Source organism: Chanodichthys erythropterus, chromosome 6 (assembly GCF_024489055.1).
Source record: "Chanodichthys erythropterus isolate Z2021 chromosome 6, ASM2448905v1, whole genome shotgun sequence".
NCBI lineage: Eukaryota > Metazoa > Chordata > Actinopteri > Cypriniformes > Xenocyprididae > Chanodichthys > Chanodichthys erythropterus.
This window is the reverse complement of record NC_090226.1, coordinates 6411436-6434440: the sequence shown is the minus strand read 5'-3', so window position 1 is coordinate 6434440 and position 23005 is coordinate 6411436. Positions and strand designations below refer to the sequence as shown.

Here is a 23005-nt window from a genome sequence, read left to right as displayed (position 1 = left end):
GTTAAATTATGAGAAGAAATTCGTTAAATTACGTGAATTTGTTCTCGAAATTTAACGACTTTTTTCTCGAAATTTAACGACTTTTTTTCTCATAATTTAACAACTTTTATCTCGTAATTTAATGTCTTTATTCTCAACATTTTATCTCAACTTTTTTCTTGAAATTTAACGAGTTTTTTCTCGTAATTAAATGAGTTTATTCTCAACATTTTATCTCAACCTTTTTCTTGAAATTTAACGATTTTTTTCTCGTAATTTAATGAGTTTATTCTCAACATTTTATTTAGACTTTTTTCTCGAAATTTAACGATTTTTTTCTCAAAATTTAACAACTTTAATCTCAAAATGGTTTTATTTTTTTATTATTGCTTGGCCCTAATCCTCTTCCGTACATTCTAGAGGATGCATCGATCTATACAGTTTTAATAAAAAAAAATCTTTTATTGTTAATATTTTGTATTTTTGTAAAATGTAAAAAAAAAAATTATATTTTATGTATAATAAATATAATTTATTGTCATTTTAATTTTATTTATATACTTATAACACTAAATAAATTACTCATAGGTAATGGGCATATGCAATAAAAATATTATTTTTGTTACTATTGATCAATACTGTTTTCATTTTTATTTTATTTTTAATTTCTGTTATATCAGTATACTTATAACACAAATGTGTGATAAAATATTTTTGTTCGGAATGGTAGAAATATTACTATTAATTTACATTTTAATTTTTTGTTATAACGTTTATATCCTTACAATGCTAAATAAAATACTAATGGGTCACTAGCATTAAAAATATGTTTAGAATGGTAGAAATATTTCTATAAATTTTTATTTATAATATCTATATACTGTATCAAAATCGCTGCAGATCTTGTCTGTAAAAACTGTAAATAATACTAAGTGAAAATACAGTATCATTCTGATTAGGTGAATATCTAGATTCCACGTAAGCATGATATGACAATATTTCAGTGTTGCACCGTGTGGATGGTCATTTTCAGTGTTTATGCTTAGTCATGCTGACACTGCAATCTGAACTGGATTCAGTATTATGCTGATCATTAAAACCAATTTTATTTAGTTAGAGAATAATTCATTGGTCATTATAACACTCTTAACACTAAGTAAAAAAAAAAAGAGGCACGAGGGGGAATATTATCTCACACGTGACAGAATGAGAAAAATGTGGAAGTGAAAATGTGAGGTTAAGGTTTGTCATATGAACTGCTTCTGTTTTTTTTTTTTCAGTTTTGTAAATTGTGAAATAAGGAACAATAGGATTTTTTATTTTATTTTTATTTTCAGTTAACAGTTGAAAGACAAAACCTGAGCCGTGCAATTCATGGATAAAACACAACTATTATAACAAACCTTTACAGCTACATCAGAAACTTCCCTCAGAAAGGTTTTAGGAAGCATCTTCATTAAGTAAAATGTCTAAAAAACAGTTGCACTTTAATCATGTCTGCACAGTCGGCTTATATCAAACAACAATCTTATGGCTTCATGTGATATGCAGTGGACGGACTATCTAGCGTGGCCAAACATGAGAAGGCCACCTGCCAGGTTTACTTCGTCCTCTTGAGAAGCTCTTTGATATCTTCTTCAATGTCGCTGGTGAGGAACCTTCTGCTGTAGCGCTTGAACGGTTCTCCGTCCGGGCCGATGAGGAACTTCTCAAAGTTCCAGGCGATGTCATTCCGGTTCACGGGACTCCAGATGATGAGTTTGGGATCACCCATCAGGGACACAGCGTCATCACTGGGCTGAGGCAGCTTCTCTTTCAGGAGCACAAACAGAGGGTGGGCGTTCTCACCGTTCACTTCTAGCTTCTCCAGAAGCTGGAATTTGGGCTCGAAGCCATTTCCAGGACGGACGTACTTCAGAGACTTCAGGATTTCATCATTCTTGCAGTTCTCCTGTTAAGCAATTAAAATTGCACAATATAGTTATGCAATAAATCAGATAACGGCATATGAACAAGAAATCAGGTCAGATTGTGAAATATATTACAATTATTTAAAAATTAAAAAATTTAATTAAAAAATATATTAAATACATACATATATATATATATAATTTTAAATTAAAATATAAAAACTTTAATTGATAATTTCTTATTAATTTTTAATTAATATTAAAAGTCAAAATATATTAAAATGAATATATTACGTTTTTAAAAAATACTTAAAATTGTGTGTGTGTGTATATATATATATATATATATATATATATATATATATGTATATATATATGTATATATATATGTATATATATATATATATATATATATATATATATATATATATATATATTTTTTTTTTTTTTTTTTTTTTTTAATACAAAAATGTTACGTATGTGTGTGTGTGTGTGTACATACTAATATATATATATATATATATATATATATATATATATATATATATATATATATATATGTGTGTGTATACAGTATACAAGGTTGGTATATTGATATGTATATATATATATATTTTTTTTTCATTTACATTTTATTATAGAATTTATCCTTAATTATTGTTTGTGTTTTAAAGCACTTCTCTTTCAAATCATCACAGAAAGTAGCCTACACACAAAAAAGTTTAACTGAAGCATGACCCAACGCTGTTGGAAGTCTCACCTGATGTCCGAACTGGTTGCAGGGAGCGCCCAGAATAACCAGCCCCTGATCAGCATATCGACTGTGGAGCTCGTTCATCTGGGTGTAATCCCTGACTGTTGTGCCTCAGAGCGACGCCACATTTTCAATAAGCACAACTTTCCCTTTGAGAGACGAAAAATTCAGGAGGTCCCCTGACAAAAGCTTGGCAGACAGATCATAAAACTTCTTCATGGTCCCTGTCATGCTCGAACACGCAGTTTACTATGTAGTTAGAAGCGCAAAATGCTTTTTGTTTTATCAACAGACCTTGAGTTGAACCTTGAGTCGAAGGGGAGGGAACTGCGTAAATGCAGTTCAAGGAAGTGCAGTCTCGTGCCAGGGCAGCAGGAGGTAAACACTGTTAAACACCGCCATCTTTTGTCAAACGACGATATTCCAACCCCTGCATAATCATATCCTCCAAAAGTTCGTTTAATTTTTTTTCATGTTATTATAGGCTATACACATTTTATTTTGAACTTTCAGAGTCAGCCTCTTGAATCAGAGTCCTTTTATTTTCCAATGCAGTTCAAATTGTTGGTTATTAACGTATGTTTGTATAGGATATTAGTATATTAAAGCAACTCCATATTAAAATATATTACTCTTCCTCATCATAATCTGTAGCCTACACTCAATATCAGCTTAAAGGGTTAGTTCACCCAAAAATTCTGTCATTAATTACTTACCCTCATGTCGTTCCACACCAATAAGACCTTTGTTAATCTTCGGAACACAAATTAAGATATTTTAGTTGAAATCCGATGGCTCAGTGAGACCTCCATAGCCAGCAATGACATTTCCTCTCTCAAGATCCATTAATGTACTAAAAACATATTTAAATCAGTTCACATGAGTACAGTGGTTCAATATTAATATTATAAAGTGACGAGAATATTTTTGGTGCGCCAATCTTTTGTGTCGAATCATGATTCGAATCGCGTGTCAAACTGCCAACGGCTGAAATCACGTGACTTTGGCGCTCCAAAGAGCAGATTTGTTACACTAGTTGCGTCCCAAATGACGCACTATACACTATGCACTTATACACTATGTACTTGTGCACTATGCACTCATCCATGTAGTGCGTGAATTCTGTATAAGGTTATTTTGTCATTTAACAACGGAGTTCGATCCTCCCTTCCCCTCCACTACATAATTAAAGCTGCGACAGTTGAGTGCACGAAGTGTCCAACATTCCACACTTCGTTTTTTCCGTTAAATAACTGCATCATCCGGGTATTTAAAGTGCACTTTTTCTTTTTGGAATTTTCTGTGTGAACGCACTACTCGCACTATTTATACTTAAAAAACGTCATAGAATAGTGCACAAGTACGCGAATTGGGATGCATCTCATGTGACTTTAGGCGCTCCGAACAGCAGACTTGATACACTGATTCATTTGTGCTCTGAATCTTCCTGAAGCAGTGTTTTGAAATCGGCTATCACTTTATAAGTCGTTATTTTGTTTTTTTGGCATACCATAAATATTCTCGTCGCATTATAATATTAATATTGAGCCACTGTACTCATGTGAACTGATTTAAATATGTTTTGAGCACCTTTAAGGATCTTGAGAGAGGAAATGTCATTGCGGATGAAGGCCTCACTGAGCCATCGGATTTCAACTAAAATATCTTAATTTGTGTTCCGAAGGTTAACGAAGGTCTTACGGGTGTGGAACGACATGAGGGTAAGTAATAAATGACAGAATTTTCATTTTTGGGCGAACTAACCTTTTAAAGCAATATATTACTTTTCCTCAGTCATACAAAATGTACACTCAATATCAGCTTAATGATTCATCGATTCCTTAGGAGTTGGTGAAAAGGTTGTCGATTCAACTCGAGACCGTTGAGATCGATTCAGTTCGAGTGAATCAATAATTCAGTTTAGTGAACCGATTCGATCCGTTCATTAAAATTATCCGATTCATTCACGAATGAAGCATCTAGTCCATATTTATTCTCTTTGCATTATTAAAAGCGCATAATATAAACAAAGGACAGCCCGAACGTTAATTAAATTACCAATAGTTCATAAAGGTAGCCTACAGATTTATCAGCTGTCTAATTTGCGTGTTCAGTTTTTTAAAATTATGTTGCCCAGTTCAACCCATCTGTGTACATATTATGTGAAACCCTTGAACCATTTCGAAAACCTTTCTGTATTAAATTATGAATGTCAGATATAAAAAAGTGAATTACAAATGTTTAGGAAATAAACACGACACTCGCTTTAATTTAAGCTGTAGTAAATATCTCCCACCCGTATAACAAGCGAATGGTTGCGTCCAGGAAGCTCGAGCGCGACCTGTTCTGTGTTTAAGGAAGTGAATCTGCGTTTTGGAGTGTCTCGTGTGCCATCTTCAACTAAGTTTTGATTTCTAGTCACAAATCCTCTAATCTGAGTCCATTTCACCGTTAACAAATGCAGTCGCTCAGTAAAACCCACATAGCCCGGATGGTTTGCTGACTGAATGAACCAGAGAGTCTGTTATTCTCGATAAAAGCAGCTCTCGGTAATTATTACACTTTAACCTCACGATACAGCATTCTGCTGACATGTGGGAATGGCAGATTTTGAGTCTCATAGGCTTCATCTCTCTAGTGCTTTTTCTCATAGCTGTATGTTATATTTTGTACTCTGGACTGACCACTGAAATCCATATCAGGACTGGTTTACCCCCGGTCAAGAGCATCACTATAGCCTATAAATACAAAGTGGGACCTTATAAAAACTGTGGGTCACTGTTCAAAGAGAGCTCCAGCATTGGACCCAACCTTTCATGCATTGGGATCTTCTATGATGATCCAAAGAAGGTGAGTAGACTAGTATTAATGAGGCCACTAGTGCACCTTGTTGGGGACCTTTTATTGCTATGCCTGTAAGACACTGTTTGTTATATTGCTGAATTAGCATTATTGTAATATATCTGGAATTATTAATGGTAATGTTTCAGCGTTAAGACCAAACTAAGTTTGACAGGTGGATCAGTGATTGATTTACAGTTGTAACTGATTCAAGAAAGTAAAAATATAAAAATAAAGATTCACTTTTTCCCATTTAGAAATGTGCATAGGCTTTATACGGGCAGTTGTGGCCTAATGGTTAGAGAGTCAGATTGGTTACCCGAAAGTTGCGGGTTTCATTCTCAGTACCGCCAGGAAATGACTGAGATGCCCTTATATCCACAATATATAAGTGATGCATATATATATATTAGTGATGTTGAATCGATTAATCACGGTTAATAGTATCTAACATAAAAGTTTGTTTGTGTGTGTGTATATATATATATATATATATATATATATATATATATATATATATATATATATATATATATATATTACACACACACACACACACACACACATATGCACACAAACTTTTATATTAGATGTGATTAATCATGATTAATCGATTTGACAGCGCTAATATATATTCCCATTTGAATTAAAGCCATGTTGAAAATGTTAGCACATTACATTCAGGAGAAAATACTGCACGTTAATTGCGTTATGTTATTTCGGCTATATTTTTCCATAATGCATATTATATTGCACCGATACAACCGGAATTCCAGAAAAGTTGAGACGTTTTTTAAATTTGAATAAAATGAAAACTAAAAGACTTTCAAATCACATGAGCCAATATTTTATTCACAGTAGAACATAGATAATATAACAAATGTTTAAACTGAGAAATTTTAAAATTTTATGCACAAAATGAGCAAATTTGATGCTTGCGACAGGTCTCAAAATAGTTGACACGGGGGCAACAAATAGCAAGAAAATAGCAAAAAAAGCAAGAAATCTTGAAAAGATTCAGCTGGGAGAACATCTAGCAACTAATTAAGTTAACTGATATCAGGTCTGTAACATGATTAGATATAAAAGGGATGTCTTAGAGAGGCAGAGTCTCTCAGAAGTAAAGATGGATTCTTTCCAATCTGTGAAAGAATGTGGAAAAAGATTGTGGAATACTTTAAAAACAGTGTTCCTCAACGTCTAATTGCAAAGGCTTTGCAAATCTCATCATCTACAGTGCATAACATCATCAAAAGATTCAGAGAAACTGGAGAAATCTCTGTGCATAAGGGACAAGGCCGAAGACCTTTATTGGATGCCCTCAGATGACACTGCATCACTCATCAGCATGATTGTGTCAATGACATTACTAATTGAGCCCTGGAATACTTTCAGAAACCACTGTCAGTAAACACAATCCGCCGTGCCATCTGCAGATGCCAACTAAATCTCTGTCATGCAAAAAGGAAGCCATATGTGAACATGGTCCCGAAGCACCGTCGTGTCCTGTGGGCCAAGGCTCATTTAAAATGGACTATTTCACAGTGGAAAAGTGTTCTATGGTCAGATGAGTCCAAATTTGACATTCTTGTTGGAAATCACGGACGCCGTGTTCCTCCGTTCCAAAGAGGAGAGAAACCTTCCAGCGTGTTATCAGCATTCAGTTCAAAAGCCAGCATATCTGATGGTATGGAGGTGCCTAAGTGCATATGTTATGGCACTGTGAAAGGTAAATAAAGGTTTTAAAGCAACATTAAATGAAAAATACGTCAAAGACAACCACAAACTCTTCCGCAGCTGTAAACCTTCATCAGGCAAGAATGGGACCAAATTCCAACACCAAAACTCCAGAAACCCATAACCTCGATGCTCAGACTCCATTTGAAAAGAGGAGGAGATGCGACACCATGGAAAACATGCCCCCGTCCCAACTATTTTGAGACCTGTAGCAGGCATTAAATTTGAAATGAGCTCATTTTGTGCATAAAATTTTAAAATTTCTCAATTTAAACATTTGTTATGTTATCTATGTTCTATTGTGAATAAAATATTGGCTCATGTGATTTGAAAGTCTCTTAGTTTTCATTTTATTCAAATTTAAAAAATGTCCCAACTTTTCCGGAATTCAGGTTGTAAAAGCACCTGCAGAACACATTTATTTCAGATGTACACAGGGTACTTCTAATTCCCACAGCCATTATCACTCTTATTATATTTGACATATATATATCATGTGTAAATAAATAACATAATTAGGATAGTAGCTGTGAAGTCTGAGTTGTGGCTTCAGAGCAGCCTGTGCTGTTTCCTGTTTACTAAACGCTCAGTATGCAGAGCTCAACCTCAGCACATCCAGCACATTACACATGCATTAAACTTTAATTCCCTCATGAAAGTAAATTGGTTCAATTAGTTTAGTGAATTAATTTAATTTAAATTTGCTCTTTGTTTGTTTGTTTAATCCATAACATTTCCCTCTAAATAGGCTACTCTCTTACAAGACTCTTACTTTTCATTAGAGATTTTATGCACATTAAGCTTGTGTTCTGATATTTGTTCTATTCAGTTTTATTTTTATTAATAATATTCTTTATTCATTTTACACAGTTTTCTTTATACAATTCACAGTTTTAATTGGTGTTGGTTATTAAAATAAATCAATTATATTAGCAAATGACGGAATGGAGATGTTGGTCCTCATACACCACTAGATGGAGGTGTTGATATAGTCATGTTGTGCTCTCATGTTTATTATGCAGTTGACCATGTGGGGGTGGAATGTTTTGTATGTTCTAATATTTTGATATAATTAGTTTATCTGTTATTGTGTGGCTCTTATCGCATATAATCTCATTTTATCATATATAATCATGATAAATGGTGTTACATTTTCTAATTTGCCTGCTGTACACATATTTTCCATATTCCTTATTGTGTATGCTGTGTAAATGCATCATTACTAAAGTCAGAGAATTAGTAATGGCTATTAGATTATAAAACCTCTTTTGAGTGATTATTTTTTCTTACATTTATTTGTAGCAGAGGTGTTCTTATACCAAAGTAAAAAGTGGTAACATTAAAGAAATATATATCTTTTTTAAATTAATTATTTACCTTCATGTAGTTATAAACCTGTCTGACTTTATTTCACAAAAATAAATTTTTAATAATGTATTCTCTCTTTTCCATGCAATTACAAGGAATTAGGAGACTTTGATGATAAACTGACCCAAGGTTAAAGGGTTAGTTCACCCAAAAATAAAAATTCTGTCATAATTTACTCACCGTCATGTCGTTCCAAAACAGTAAGACTTTTGTTCATCTTCAGAACACAAATTAAGATCTTTGTGATGAAATCTGAGAGCTTTTGTGTCCTTCCATTGACAGCAATGTAACTACTACATTGATGCTTCAAAAAGACAATAAAGAGATTGTAAAAATAATCCATATGAATTGAGCGGTTTAGTCCAAACTTGCTGAATATACTCGATCGCTTTATATTCAGATTGAATTTAGGCTTCTATTCACATATACAGTATAAACATTCATTAAACCACACATCAGTTGAGGTAAACAGAAGCTCAAGCATGTTCGCTTGAGGTGCGAGAACCAATCAGATTCATTCTCGTGTGTTATGCAGCACATTTGAGCTTTGAGGTTGAGTTTTTCTTTATGTTCACTGATCAGTGTTTATATGTGAATAAAAGCCTAAATTCAATCTGTTCATCATATAAAGTGATCGAAGCTCTTCAGAAAATTTGGACTAAACCGCTCAATTCATATGGATTAGTTTTACAATCTCTTTATGAACTTTTTGAAACGTCAAAGTGTCAGTTGCGTAGCTGTCTATGGAGGGTCAGAAAGCTCTCAGATTTAAACAAAAAGTTTTTTATTTGTCTTCCGAAGTTGAACGAAAGCCTTACAGGTTTGGAACGACATGAGGGTGAGTAATTAATGACAGAATATTCATTGTCAAGATCTGATTCAAAATAATGAATTATTCATTGTTCTGGCATTGCTCCTTTTAAAGCTTGAAAGTTCCAGTTCAAGCTTAAAAGTTTGCCATTCTTTTTAATTTCTTGGGAAAGAATGTGCTAATCAAAATTCTTTCTTTTTCCAAGAAAAAAATCACCTCAGAAGTTGTAAATATAGTTTCAACAGTGTTTCAATGCTGAATACAAGTCAGAACAGTTTATAAGAGATAAGTTGTGTCTATTATATAGTCTGTGTGAGTTTATTCACATAGTTAAGTCCTGGAAGAGCTAAATTCTGATGTTGTTTGCCTTCAGTTCAGTACAATAAACATAGAATGTGGATGAAGGGGAGCAGACGTAACCGATCGAAGTGGTCTAGGGTGTATGGTTTGAATTTAGAGAAATGCACCAAGGTTATTATTGCATGAACCCGAGCACAGACCTTTATCTCAGCATGTCATAAAGAGGAAAGCAGAAAAGGTAAAATCTGTCAGAGTTGTTGCCCTATACCTACCCCACTTGACCTTAGTGGCCTTACGCTTTTAGGGAATATAAATGAGCTCATACCACAGCTTCTGTGACTTTTCATCTGACCTTCAGTGGCTCCAGTTGCCCTCTGGGTTAAATCACTTTTCAAGTTGTTTAGTTCTCACAAAGTTTGCAACAGTGAGTATATATATATTTACCTATTTATGTATGTATTTATCTGTTGCAAATGGAGGTTTAGTAAATAACCATTGTTTCTGCAGCAGAGGCAGAGCAGAAACCCACCATTCTGTTCGAGAAGATGCTCAGCTTGTGTAGGTTGATGGTGTTGCTGGAATTATTTCTTGGCTTGTTTGGCAAAGAATGCCTCTTGGTTTTCCTGTTTGTGCACAAGACCTTCTTGATGCAGAACTTGCATCATCACATTTCTCACACTTCCTGCCCACCTCCTCCTCAACCGGTCAAATCCGTTTTCATAGCGTTAATGTGCACTCAACCTCCCACCAGAAAGTCCTACTGGAATGGAGTAGGACTCTTGAGTGACGGCTCGGCCTTACTTTCAAAGCCTTATTGTGACCAACAGATTTTTTTTCTTCCCCCAAGTCCCCAATTAGCAACTGTCTAAAGCTCCATGCATACAGCCATGGCCAAGACCTGATCTAGTTCAGCTAATTGGAATAATGATCTCAACTCATTAAAAAAGGAGCCTGGGGTGCTAAACCTGGGGGTCAGAAGCTCCCAAAGGCTGCTGATAGTAGAGAGTAGAGAGAAGCAGGAACAGGATTGGAAAACAATGGACTCCTCTAGGATTAACGATTTTACCACAAGGATTGGCGTGACCACCCTGGTCTCTCGATTTCTGATTCACTGACTGCTACTGTAGTCTGCAAGCCCTCAAGCTTTTGGGAACTTCCTCTCATCAGGCCAAACAATGCGATGGAAGTGGAAGCCCATGGGTCTGAAGATGGTTGCCATGGATAAGAAGAGCTGGGGAAACATGCCGGATTCTGTGAAAGGGCCATGAAAGGCATTCCAGTCCCTAAGTGACGGAGAGTTTTAGGGTTTGCTCTTTCTCTGTTCTCTATGTCAGATTTCAGATATCAGTCAGGCAAAAAGATAAAAAGAAAAATAGGCGCAGCAGATATTTAAAGCAAAGGCTTTTATTAGAATAGGTGATGGTGACTGCTGGCAGAATTGTAATTTCTGTAGTTTTTCTGCTAGATTTTTGATGTATGTGCATGCTTTTTGGTGCCATTTTTGGACATTCCATAGCACAAGAGGAGGGATTTGTGATGGTTCTGTGATGTGAATGTACTAACAATGCGAGAAAGGGGTCTGTAATATCAAGACAAAATTTTATAATGTCAGCATATTCCAATACTGCACTGTCAGAGAAAATGTCCAAAAATTTTACATTTAGGAGTCTTTTTTAGCTTATGTACCACTTAAGGGTGCATATGAATATCTTAAGTGAGTCATATATAAATCTCATTTGTTTAAAAGACCTCCGAAGAACAAGCGAATCTCAACATAACACCGACTGTTACATAACAGTCAGTATCATTAATATGTACGCCCCCAATATTTGCATATGCCAGCCTATGTTCCCAACATTATGAAAGGCATTAGACAAGGGCAGGCAGTAACGTCTGGATCTGCACAGCTGAATCACAGACTAGGTAAGCAAGCAAGGACAATAGCAAAAAATGGCAGATGGAGCAATAATAACTGACATGATCCATGACAACATGATATTTTTAGTGATATTTGTAAATTGTCTTTCTACATGTTTCGTTAGCATGTTGCTAATGTACTGTTAAATGTGGTTAAAGTTACCATCGTTTCTTACTGTATTCACGGAGACAAGACTGTCGTTATTTTCATTTTTAAACACTTGCAGTCTGTATAATTCATAAACACAACTTCATTCTTTATAAATCTCTCCAACAGTGTAGCATTGGCCGTTAGCAACGGAGCACAGCCTCAAACTCATTCAGAATCAAATGTAAACATCAAAATAAACACTGTACTTGCGCGATTAGACATGCTGCATGACGAACACTTTGTAAAGATCCATTTTGAGGGTTATATTAGCTGTTTGAACTTTTTTTTTATGTTGTTTAAGGCAAGCGTGAGCTCTTGGGGGCGTGGAGCACCAGATTTAAAAGACCACACACACTGAATCGGCTCATTTCTAATTATGCCCCAGTTAAAAAATTGAATAAAAAAAATTCTATGGGGTATTTTGAGCTGAAACTTCACAGACACATTCAGGGGACACCTTAGACTTATATTGCATCTTTAAAAAAAAAAAAGTTCTAGGGCACCTTTAAGGATAGTTCACTATCTGAAATAAAATAAATTAAAGCTATATAAAAAAAAAAAAAACAGTAATCAAATAAATGACATAAGCACAATGAAATTACTAAAACTGAAAAATATATCTAATTAAATGCTCTAATAGCATATAAATAATACTAAAATAACACTGGTTCACAACCGGTATGACTTTCCTTCTCTGGAACACACACAGAAAAGATATTTTGAAGGTCATTGGGGTTGAAAACAACATTTTTCAAATTATCCTTTTTTGTTCCACTGAAGAAAGAATGTCATACAGGTTTTAGAATGACATGAATGATTACAGAATGTGAACTATTCTTTCAAGGGTACCATTAGGTACTAATTAGTATCCTTTACTAAGGTACAAAGGTGTATCTTTGAGGGTACATCTCCAATTGCAAGGTCAAAATTTCTTCTGACAGTGTGCCACACTGTATTCTGTATTTGAAGTACATTCTTTTCATGCGTAGAAATAATTGTGTTCTGTGACACCAGGAAGTTAACTTTTAAATAATTTTGATTGAAAGCAAATTTTATGTTCTTGCTTGTAACAGAAAGATGCTGAGATGCCTTTAACTCGGACCCTAACTGTATGTTTTCTGTTCTCAACAACTGTGAATTATTTGATGAGCTTGATAGCTTATTGTGACCATCTTCATGATCCATCACTCCTGATGAAAACTGACTAGTGACAGAAAAGATAATGTCAACAAACTGCCATTTCAGGAAGGATCTTAAGCATCCTGTTGTCAACCTACGTCTTGAAACAGAATTCCAACTGGCTTTCGCCATCAAAACTATTAGTATTTTCACAGCGTCCTGGCTGTCTGAGGATGGCAGGAACATGAAAAGGCAGTCCACTGTGAAGATGCGGATAGCGGCAGTGACAGCGAGGGGGAAGGGAAGATGCGAGAGCTTTTTAAAGTGCGTCTGAAGTGATGAATAAATGAGTCTGCCTTCCAAGGTATTTTGGAGTCGATTTCCCAGAGGACTGCTGCAACATCGTAACCTCAGTGACATTTCGCAAATTTGCCTGAAATGGATTTGACTGCTGCTTGACAAGTAAAACGACAAAAGTAAAACAGAACCCCTACGCTGACAGTTACATATGCTCATCAGTACTTCTTTCTTTCTGTCAGTTCAGTGTCTTGAATTATTTTTTTTCTCGCCGTATTTCAATGTCTACAAGCTTTCTTTGCAGACATTTACCTCAGTCGGGGCTAAACATGCCACCCTACGGTTAACCATCCTACCTTTGCCCACATTGCAACTCATCTAAAACCCAATTTTCAGAGTCTGTATGAGCTTTTCCAATTGTCAGCAGGAACATATCTTTTTTGTAGCATGACTTACTGGTATTTTGATTAGTAGTTTATTGTGAGGCGTGGTGTGATGTAGTGGTTAGTGTGATGTAGTAGTTTATTGTGAGGCGTGGTGTGATGTCTAAGCCTTTACTAAGGCTCAGTAAAGGCTTAGAATAAAACATAAAATTGCTGGTTTGACTGCACAAGCCATCACAATTTTGCCTTCAAACAAACTTAAAGTAATAATGATGTTATTTAAAAAAAATATTGATTGGATCGTAAAATATATATTTTTAATCTAAACAGGTTTGTTGCATCCATTTTATTTTTTGATTCATATTCAATCCAACTACCTGATAATTGTGACGTATCCACCTTATTTTGCAATGTTGAAGTAAGCATTTTCTTTGAATGTGTGAGACTTCTGATTCATTAGCTGCTATAGTTAAATATCAACAAAAAAAAAAAACAAAGCAGTAAACAAAACTATTTGTGCTATGCTTGTTTATGATTGTAAATAAGATAACAACCATGATAACAAATAGTTTGCAATATAAAGCAGCATAGCGGTTTGCAATATAATAATAATATCTTATAATAATAACTAATAATAGTAAACTTGACATTAATTTTTTGCTCTCCAGCCACTGTGGCTAGTGGTTTTCTAGATTTTGTAGCTTTCAAATGGAGCGGCATTTAATAGACAGAGCCGTAGTTCACTGACAAGCTACGCAATATCGCATTCATTAACGCAGATGAATCGCTTCGATAATGAACGTGATATTGCGTAGCTTGTCAGTGAACTACGGCTCTGTCTATTAAATGCCGCTCCATTTGAAAGCAGGTGATGGCGATTTAGCGGTAATCAGGGAACCGGCTTTACTGACGAAATGCGCGTGACAATCTCATGCGATGTATCGCCCAGCCCTACCTTGAGGAAAAAACTGCCATATAGATATTTTTAATATTATTTCATAATTTAACAGCAGGTATATTAGGCTGCTGTCACTTTAAGACCTGACACACGGATCCATTATACTGTTACATAGGTTTTCTTTCTCAATTGTTTACGGTCAATTAAAAAAATAACTGACTGTGTTTACATGAATACTTGCCAAGACAGACATTTTTACATTATTTTAGGTGTATTTGACTGTTTAAGCGCAAAAAAACAGCAAAAAATAACTCAATTTAGTACTGAGAGGTGACTTTATGTGCGCGCACTTTCGGCGTGAGCACAAAATCCACGGGAATGAGTACAATTATGCACAATGCGTGCAATCCCACGGCGAAATTCAAGCCCTCTAACACCAACAATATTCATCCAAAAGCAAATGAAAAGAGTGAGTGAGGGGACGCGGGTCTGTGTGTCAACTCACTATAGGAGAAATGAGAGCGAGAAAGCCCAGCTGGTATCGTGTATATATATTATGCAAAAAATTTGTTTTGTTTTTTACATTTCAGTATCGATATGCATCGAAAAAAATTATATTTTTGACAATACTACATTGCACTTAGTTTATTTCAGATGCCTTTTTAAAATACTACAATTGGCTTTCACTGCTTTATTTGGTACTCTTTCCCCTTCTCTTGATATGCCCAAATATAAGTCTGACTTCGTAGCCTTTGTCACACACCTGGCAGACGTTTAATTTTATTAAACTGGAAACCGCCTAAACCTCCTACTCATTCAGATATTTTCCATTTTATTAAACTAGAAAAAATCAGACACACAATGAAGGGATCCTTTGATCATTCCAAAAGAATTTGGGGACCTTTCCTAGGATATGTGCTTAGTATGTGTAACGAATCATCACTCGACATGGGATCCATTTAGCAGGCTTTATTGCAATATTCGTGGTCGTACAGGCAGGGGTCAGAACCAGCAAACACAGCAGTGTAGAACAGGCAGAATCGTAATCAGAGGCAGGCAGTAGATCAGGGTCACAAGCAAGTATCACAGTCCAGAGAACAGGCAACAAGTCAAAAGGTAGGCAGCGATGAATCAATAAACGGTAAACAGACAGGAATGGCAACGGGAGACAAACAGGGTATATAAACGCTCAGAAATGATAGCCGGGGCAATAATCAAGACTTCGCGTAAGTCTGAGTGAACAGGCAGCTTAAATAGCAGTTCTAACAAGCTGCAGCTGGATGAAGATCAGAGTCCAAGGAACGGGGCTTGTGGGAGATGTAGTGTGAGTCAGTATAGGTGAATGACTGGATGCATGAATGTCAGTATTCCGGTGATGGGGCCCTCTGCTGGCCAGTGGGAGGAATCACGGGGTTCGTCTCCGTGACAGAGCCCCCTCCCTGCGAGCGACTCCTGGCGCGAGGTGGTGCTCGACGTCGGGGTCTACCACGTGGTCGAGGGGCCGGTCTCTCTGGGTGGTTGCGATGGAATTCGTCGATCAGGTTGGGGTCGAGTATATCCTCGGCGCTGACCCAGGATTGCTCCTCTGGACCGTACCCCTCCCAATCGACCAGATACTGAAGGATGCGTCCCCGACGTCTGGAGTTAAGCAGTTCTCGCACCTGGTACGTCTCCTCTCCTTCCACTAGCACGGTCTGGGGACTCTGCTCACGGGACCTCCCCTCTCCCTCCTCACTGGGGTCAGCAGCGGGCTTGAGCAGAGAGACATGAAAGGTGGGAGAAATACGGTAAGTGTTAGGCAATGCAAGACGAAAAGATACTGGGGTGATTTGACGTGTTATTTGGAAGGGACCCACGTACCTTGGACTCAACTTCTTACAGGGAAGCCTCAGGCGGAGGTCACGGGTGGACAACCAGACCCACTGGCCAGGGTGATACTCAGGTCCGAGGCGGCGCCGGCGGTCGGCATGTTCTCTCTGGCGGCGGACAGCTTGCTGTAGATGGACGTGGGCCTGATTCCAGGTCTCCTCACTTCTGTTGAGCCAATCCGTCACGGACGGCACATCGGTGGGTTCCCCGGACCACGGGAACATGGGTGGTTGAAAGCCTAGGATGCACTTGAACGGCGTGATGCCGGTGGACGGTTTGACCAAGGAGTTCTGGGCGTACTCTGCCCACAGAAGATAACGGGCCCAATCCTCCTGGTTCTGGCTGCAATAAGATCTTAGGAAGCGAGTGAGTTCTTGATTCATCCTCTCGGCTTGCCCGTTGGCTTGGGGATGGTAGCCAGAGGTGAGGCTAACGTTAACATCCAAGGCTTGAAAGAAGGCCTTCCATAGTCGAGACGTGAACTGGGGACCACGATCTGAGACAATGTCTTCGGGCAACCCGTAGAGGCGGAAGACCCAGTTGCACAGTAACTCGGCAGTCTGCATGGCTGTGGGGAGCTTGGGTTGAGGAATCAGACGACAGGCCTTGGAGAAACGATCAATAACCGTGAGTATAACAGTGTTACCTTGGGATATGGGTAGATCTGTGATGTAATCGATGGCGATGTGAGACCAGGGACGTTGTGGAATGGGAAGGGGTTGGAGTAATCCGGCTGGGAGTAGTCTTGGGCTCTTCTGCATACTGCAGGTTTGGCACCGCTGGATGAAGGTTGTGGCATCCTTGGCGAGAGTCTCCCACCAGAAACGGTTCTGCAGTATATGGATGGTGGCTGTGATACCTGGGTGGCCTGACGAAGGCAGACAATGAGTGAAGTTTAAGACCTGATCACGGAGATTGAGTGGTACGAACACCTTGTCAGGTGGGCATGCTGCTGGGATCTCTTGTTGAGCGTTATGTTGCTGTATAAGAGTCATTATGTCCCACTGAATGGGTGCTACCACCACCTGAAAGGGGAGAATGGCTTCTGGTTCATTGGATGTCTGCTCCTCCTCGAATAAGCGAGATAGAGCATCGGCTTTCGTGTTCTTGGATGCGGGATGGTAGGTCACTGTGAAGTCGAAACGAGAGAAGAATAAGGACCATCTGGCCTGGCGTGGATTGAGTCGTTTGGCTGTACGCAAGTACTCCAGATTCTTATGATCGGTGAAGACGGTGAACGGGTAATTAGCGCCCTCTAGCCAGTGCCTCCACTCCTCGAAAGCAGCCTTCATGGCGAGTAGTTCACGATCTCCCACATCGTAGTTGCGCTCAGCTGAGGTAAGTTTTCGTGAGTAGAAGGCACAGGGATGAACTTTAGATAAATGACCCTGTCGTTGAGAGAGAACGGCCCCTACTCCCGTATTAGAAGCATCCACCTCTACGATGAAAGGCATCGAAGGGTCCGGGTGGCGGAGTATGGGTGCAGTGACAAAGCGCTGTTTGAGTTCTGTGAAGGCTTGTTGGGCTGCGTCTGACCAGCTGAGACGATGAGCACCTTTCTTGACCATGGATGTAAGAGGACTCACCACGGTGCTGAAATTCCGGATGAACCGTCGATAGAAGTTAGCGAACCCCAGGAAGCGTTGTAGTTCTTTCAAGGTGTGGGTTTCGGACCATTTGAGGACAGCGTTGACCTTGCTCTCATCCATGGCAATCCCCTCCGAGCTGATGACGTATCCCAGAAAGGTGGTGGATGTGGTGTGAAACTCGCACTTCTCTGCCTTGGCATACAGCTGGTGCTCGATTAGGCGTTGTAGTACCGCTCTAACATGGTGAATGTGTTCCTCAAGAGTATTGGAATAAACAAGGATGTCGTCGATGTAGACGATTACAGTCCTGTTCAACATGTCCCTGAATACGTCATTGATGAATGATTGAAAGATTGAAGGACTATTGACCAGGCCGAACGGCATAACCCGGTATTCATAGTGCCCATTGGTTGTGGAGAACGCCGTCTTCCACTCATCCCCCTCTCTGATGCGAATAAGATTGTAAGCGCAGCGTAGATCCAGCTTGGTGAAGTACTGGGCAGTACGCAGCTGTTCGAGGGCGGACGGCACCAGAGGAAGTGGGTACCGGAATTTTACGGTGATCTCGTTGAGACCTCTGTAGTCGATGCATGGTCGAAGACCTCCATCTTTCTTCCGCACGAAGAAGAATCCAGCGGATGCGGGTGAGGTGGATGGTCGAATAAACCCCTTCTCCAACTCCTCCTCGATATAGTTAGACATGGCCTCCGACTCTGGTTGGGATAAAGGGAAGATGCGGCCCCTGGGTGGTGTGTGGCCTGGGAGGAGGTCAATGGCACAGTCGTGAGTGCGGTGTGGTGGTAGGAAGCTAGCTTGCTCCTTACTGAATGCAGTGGCAAGGTCACGGTATTCTTCGGGCAGGTTGGGGATGACTGGGAGATCCGGGTTGAACAACACGGCATGAACAGGCATGGGTGTAATGGTGGACAGACATGTTTTCTGACATTGGGAACTCCATTTGGTAATTTGTCCCTCTCTCCACGAGATATGTGGATCATGGAGCCGTAGCCAGGGTAATCCTAGAATTATGGGAGCGTTTGACACAGGCAGGACGTAGAATTGAATGCGTTCATTATGAAGTAATCCTGTAGACATCAGAAGTTCCTGGGATAGCTGATCAATCAGTCCAGTTCCCAGAGGGCGACCATCTATCGTGGCTACAGAAAGAGAGGTGGAACATGGAATGAGAGACACTTTATGGGTTCCGGCGAATTCCTCTGATATGAAATTACCAGCTGCGCCGGAATCTACCAGAGCAGCGGTAACCACACGGACACCATTAATCCATAATGTGATCGGCACAGTTACACAGTTAATTGGACTGACAGAGCTTATGGTGGCACTCACCGACTTATTTACTGCAGATGGACGTGAGGGGCATGAGATCCGCTGATGACCAGGCAGTCCACAGTACAAACACAAACGATGGGTGAGACGGCGATTTCTCTCCTCAGCGGACAGGCGGTAGGTGTTGACTTGCATGGGTTCAGAGGTTTCCTCGAAAGCCGCTGATCTGGCCGCTGAGACACGTTGTGCGTCAACACGACGAGCACGTTGCAGGTTATCGATTGAAATAGCCAGATCGATGAAGCTGCCTAGGTCTCTGCCCTCATCTCGGCATGCTAGTTCCGTCTGCAGTTCATGACTAAGGCCCTTTCGGAACAGAATCTTTAGCGTGTCACTCACCCAATTAGTCTGCGCTGCCAGTGTACGAAAGTTCATGGCGTATTCCGCTGCCGTTAGTCTCCCCTGAGATAATTCCAATAAGCGTTCTCCAGCTCCTCTACCCTCTCTGGGGTGATCAAAGACCTCACGGAAACGACTGAGAAAGTCATTAAATGAGGCGAACGCTGTGCCGTCCGTGCGCCACACAGCGGTAATCCAATCCAAAGCCCTTCCCGTCAATAGTGAGCACACAAAGGCGATCTTACCCGTCTCCGTATTGTAAAGAGTGGGTTGTTGTTCCACGAACAGAGAGCATTGAAGCAGAAAGCCTTTACACTTGGTAGCGTCACCATCAAACTTCTCTGGGAAAGCCAGGCGAGGGTTAACGTGTGACGGCGTCTCTGCCGCGTGGGTAATGGCGACCGCCGCGGGTGGTGGCGTCGCAGCGGCGGTGTTGGCGGCCGTGCTGTGGAGACTTTGAACGGCCTTGACCAGCTCCTCTGTTATAGAAGTCAAGCGGTTAAGCTGGTGTTGGTTAGCAGCAATCTGACTTGCCTGAGCAGCCATGTTGGCACACAGATGATCGTAAGCCGCTGGATCTTGTGATGGCGAAGTCTTCTGTAACGAATCATCACTCGACATGGGATCCATTTAGCAGGCTTTATTGCAATATTCGTGGTCGTACAGGCAGGGGTCAGAACCAGCAAACACAGCAGTGTAGAACAGGCAGAATCGTAATCAGAGGCAGGCAGTAGATCAGGGTCACAAGCAAGTATCACAGTCCAGAGAACAGGCAACAAGTCAAAAGGTAGGCAGCGATGAATCAATAAACGGTAAACAGACAGGAATGGCAACGGGAGACAAACAGGGTATATAAACGCTCAGAAATGATAGCCGGGGCAATAATCAAGACTTCGCGTAAGTCTGAGTGAACAGGCAGCTTAAATAGCAGTTCTAACAAGCTGCAGCTGGATGAAGATCAGAGTCCAAGGAACGGGGCTTGTGGGAGATGTAGTGTGAGTCAGTATAGGTGAATGACTGGATGCATGAATGTCAGTATTCCGGTGATGGGGCCCTCTGCTGGCCAGTGGGAGGAATCACGGGGTTCGTCTCCGTGACAGTATGTTTGGTTTTTTTTTTTTTTTTTTTGTACCTCTGATTTTATTTTGAAAAGATTCACTTATTTATTTATTACTATTTGTTTCTTACTACCATGTTGTTTTATTATATATTATTATTATTATTATTATTGTTGCTGTTGTTGTTGATAGTTTTTTTTTTTTTTTTTTTTTTTGCATGTGCAATTGTTGCTTTGTGGTTGCTTTGTTTTTTCCCCCTCCCTTTTATTAACAAAAGACATATATGGAGGTTATATAAGTATATGTATATGTTTTGTAACGGTATGTTATATTTTGTTCATATGGAAAATTTAAATAAAGTGAGGGGAAAAAAATACTACAATTGAAAAATGCATATATTATATGTAAAATTCAATTGGCGCAAGTGGCTAGTAGAAGTGACTGTGTTACACACCACTACTGAAATCTAATTACTAATGAATCATTGTTTTTGCTGCCCTGTAATATTTGACATTTTGTAAAAAAAATCTGCTGCTGAAATCCTAAAGATGCCCCTGTTGTCAAAACTGTTGACAGAACATGGTCTCTGGCAATTCAGAGCTTTTGTTGTTGCGACCTCATAATCTAATGCCATGTTGGGAGAGACTTAGTCACAATTTCTGTCAAAAGCAAATGGAGGCTTAGTGACAGGCCAGTCTGTTAAAACACACTCCCCGGGAATAACACCTGCTGGGGGCGCACCAGGAGACGAGACCTGGACTGCAGAACGCTCCAGCTGCGAGTAGACTACTTGAAGAATTATGTTATGCTGTAGAAGGATCAGAATTGATTTGGACTGTGATATAAACACACGATGGCACACATGAAAGACAACTAAAACCGGTTTAACTCTGGTTATCTGCTTTTCTGACTAATGTTTTACCTGACTGGCAGTGCAATTTATACCTGGAAGGCTCGGCAGGAGGCCGAAAGTGACCCAAAAGACTACGAGATGAATGAACACTTTTCTTCCAATTTAAAGGATGGATGTTTTGGGAACTGTTGCAGCCTCTTTTCTAAACAGACCTTCATCTGTCACAGTCGGTCTTCAGCGACCTAGCCCTCTTCCCACCGAATCCTCGAGGGTCTTGAACCCCAAGCCGAGACTGGGTCGTGCAATCCATCTCAAATTTCCCCGATGCCCTCATTTGCAAGCGTATGTGCCTTAGGATGGTAAAAGCGAGAGGCGTGCATGCAAAGTGACTGTTGGGCATCTGTCCACACTGGTCTCAGAGCTGCCAAATACATGGCAACTGTGCACCGTCTTATCAAAACTACAGCTATGTTGTTTTGTTTTGTTTTTTTCAGACAATGCCACCTGCTCATACAACTCCATCTAATCCTGTATTGATATGCTTTTTTCAGCTTGGCTTTGTTTATTCTCATTAAGCTAGCTTTTCCTCTGTGACTCACCAAATCATGGACGCTCCCCGTTGTCTTTGAACACAACTGCGCAAGCAAGAGTGAGGGAGTTCTTCCTGCTTATTTGTTGCATAAGATAAGAGTTGTAAGAGGTGTACAGCTCTTTTTGCTGATAACTGCAGGCAGCCAATGGGTTTTAATGGGGTTGGAAAAGTTGTTGTGGATATGCTGTTTGGGGATCGGTTTAGGAAGGTTGGATAGAGAAGTGTTAATTGTCTTTAATATAAGCCTGCTTTATTGTTAAAGGGGTGGTTGATTATGATGTCACTTTTTAACTTTAGTTAGTGTGTAATGTTGCTGTTTGAGCATAAACAACATCTGCAAAGATACAACGCTCAGAGTTCAATACAATCAGATAGAATTCTCTGTTTAAGGACTACAACAAACGGCTGGTAGGGACTACAACAAGCTTCTTCCCGGGTTGGTGACATCACTAACCCTAAAATGTACATAAACCCTGCCCCTGGGAAAACGCAATAAAGGGGGTGAGGCCATGTTGGGCTGCTTTAGAGAAGAAGAGGAAGAGTTGTTGTAGTAGAATGTTGTTGTCATTTTACACCGGACTGCTTCACAAATGAGGGTCAATTCAACACTGGATTTGCACAAAAGATGAACATGACGGCATATGCTAGTCGATGAGTTGAATCAACTACATAAATTTATCCACTAACCATTCAGAAACTTCCAGATGCATTCTAAAAGTTGTAACTTCTTCCTGAGTCTCTCCATCAGTGTCGACTCCAGTTTGAACAATGTAAGGCTGAACACTGTAACTGATAATCGTTATTTTGGCTGCGTGAGATTCTATGGAAGGCCGTTTCAGCATAAAAACGTTCCAGCGTTACTCGTCGTAATTATATTTTTACTAGTAACAATT

The 23005-nt window shown here is 39.4% G+C and overlaps 2 protein-coding genes across 2 annotated transcripts in view; one reads left to right on the top strand and one right to left on the bottom strand.

The window, feature by feature from the left end:
• Positions 1-1289: 1289 nt before the first annotated feature.
• gpx1a (glutathione peroxidase 1a) lies at positions 1290-2968 on the bottom strand. The gene is made up of 2 exons (XM_067387169.1): positions 2650-2968; positions 1290-1930 (listed from the first exon to the last, which is right to left on the bottom strand). The coding sequence occupies exons 1-2, from the start codon at positions 2872-2874 to the stop codon at positions 1580-1582; spliced, it is 576 nt and encodes a 191-aa protein (XP_067243270.1). The 5' UTR covers positions 2875-2968; the 3' UTR covers positions 1290-1579.
• A 1866-nt stretch (positions 2969-4834) lies between these two features.
• The window catches only part of LOC137021451 (testis-expressed protein 264 homolog), a 66084-nt gene continuing 47913 nt past the window's right edge, over positions 4835-23005 (top strand). Inside the window, exon 1 of the mRNA XM_067387898.1 lies at positions 4835-5493. Coding sequence (XP_067243999.1) covers positions 5236-5493 — 258 coding nt within the window. The 5' untranslated portion in view covers positions 4835-5235. The remainder of the gene's footprint in view (positions 5494-23005) is intronic.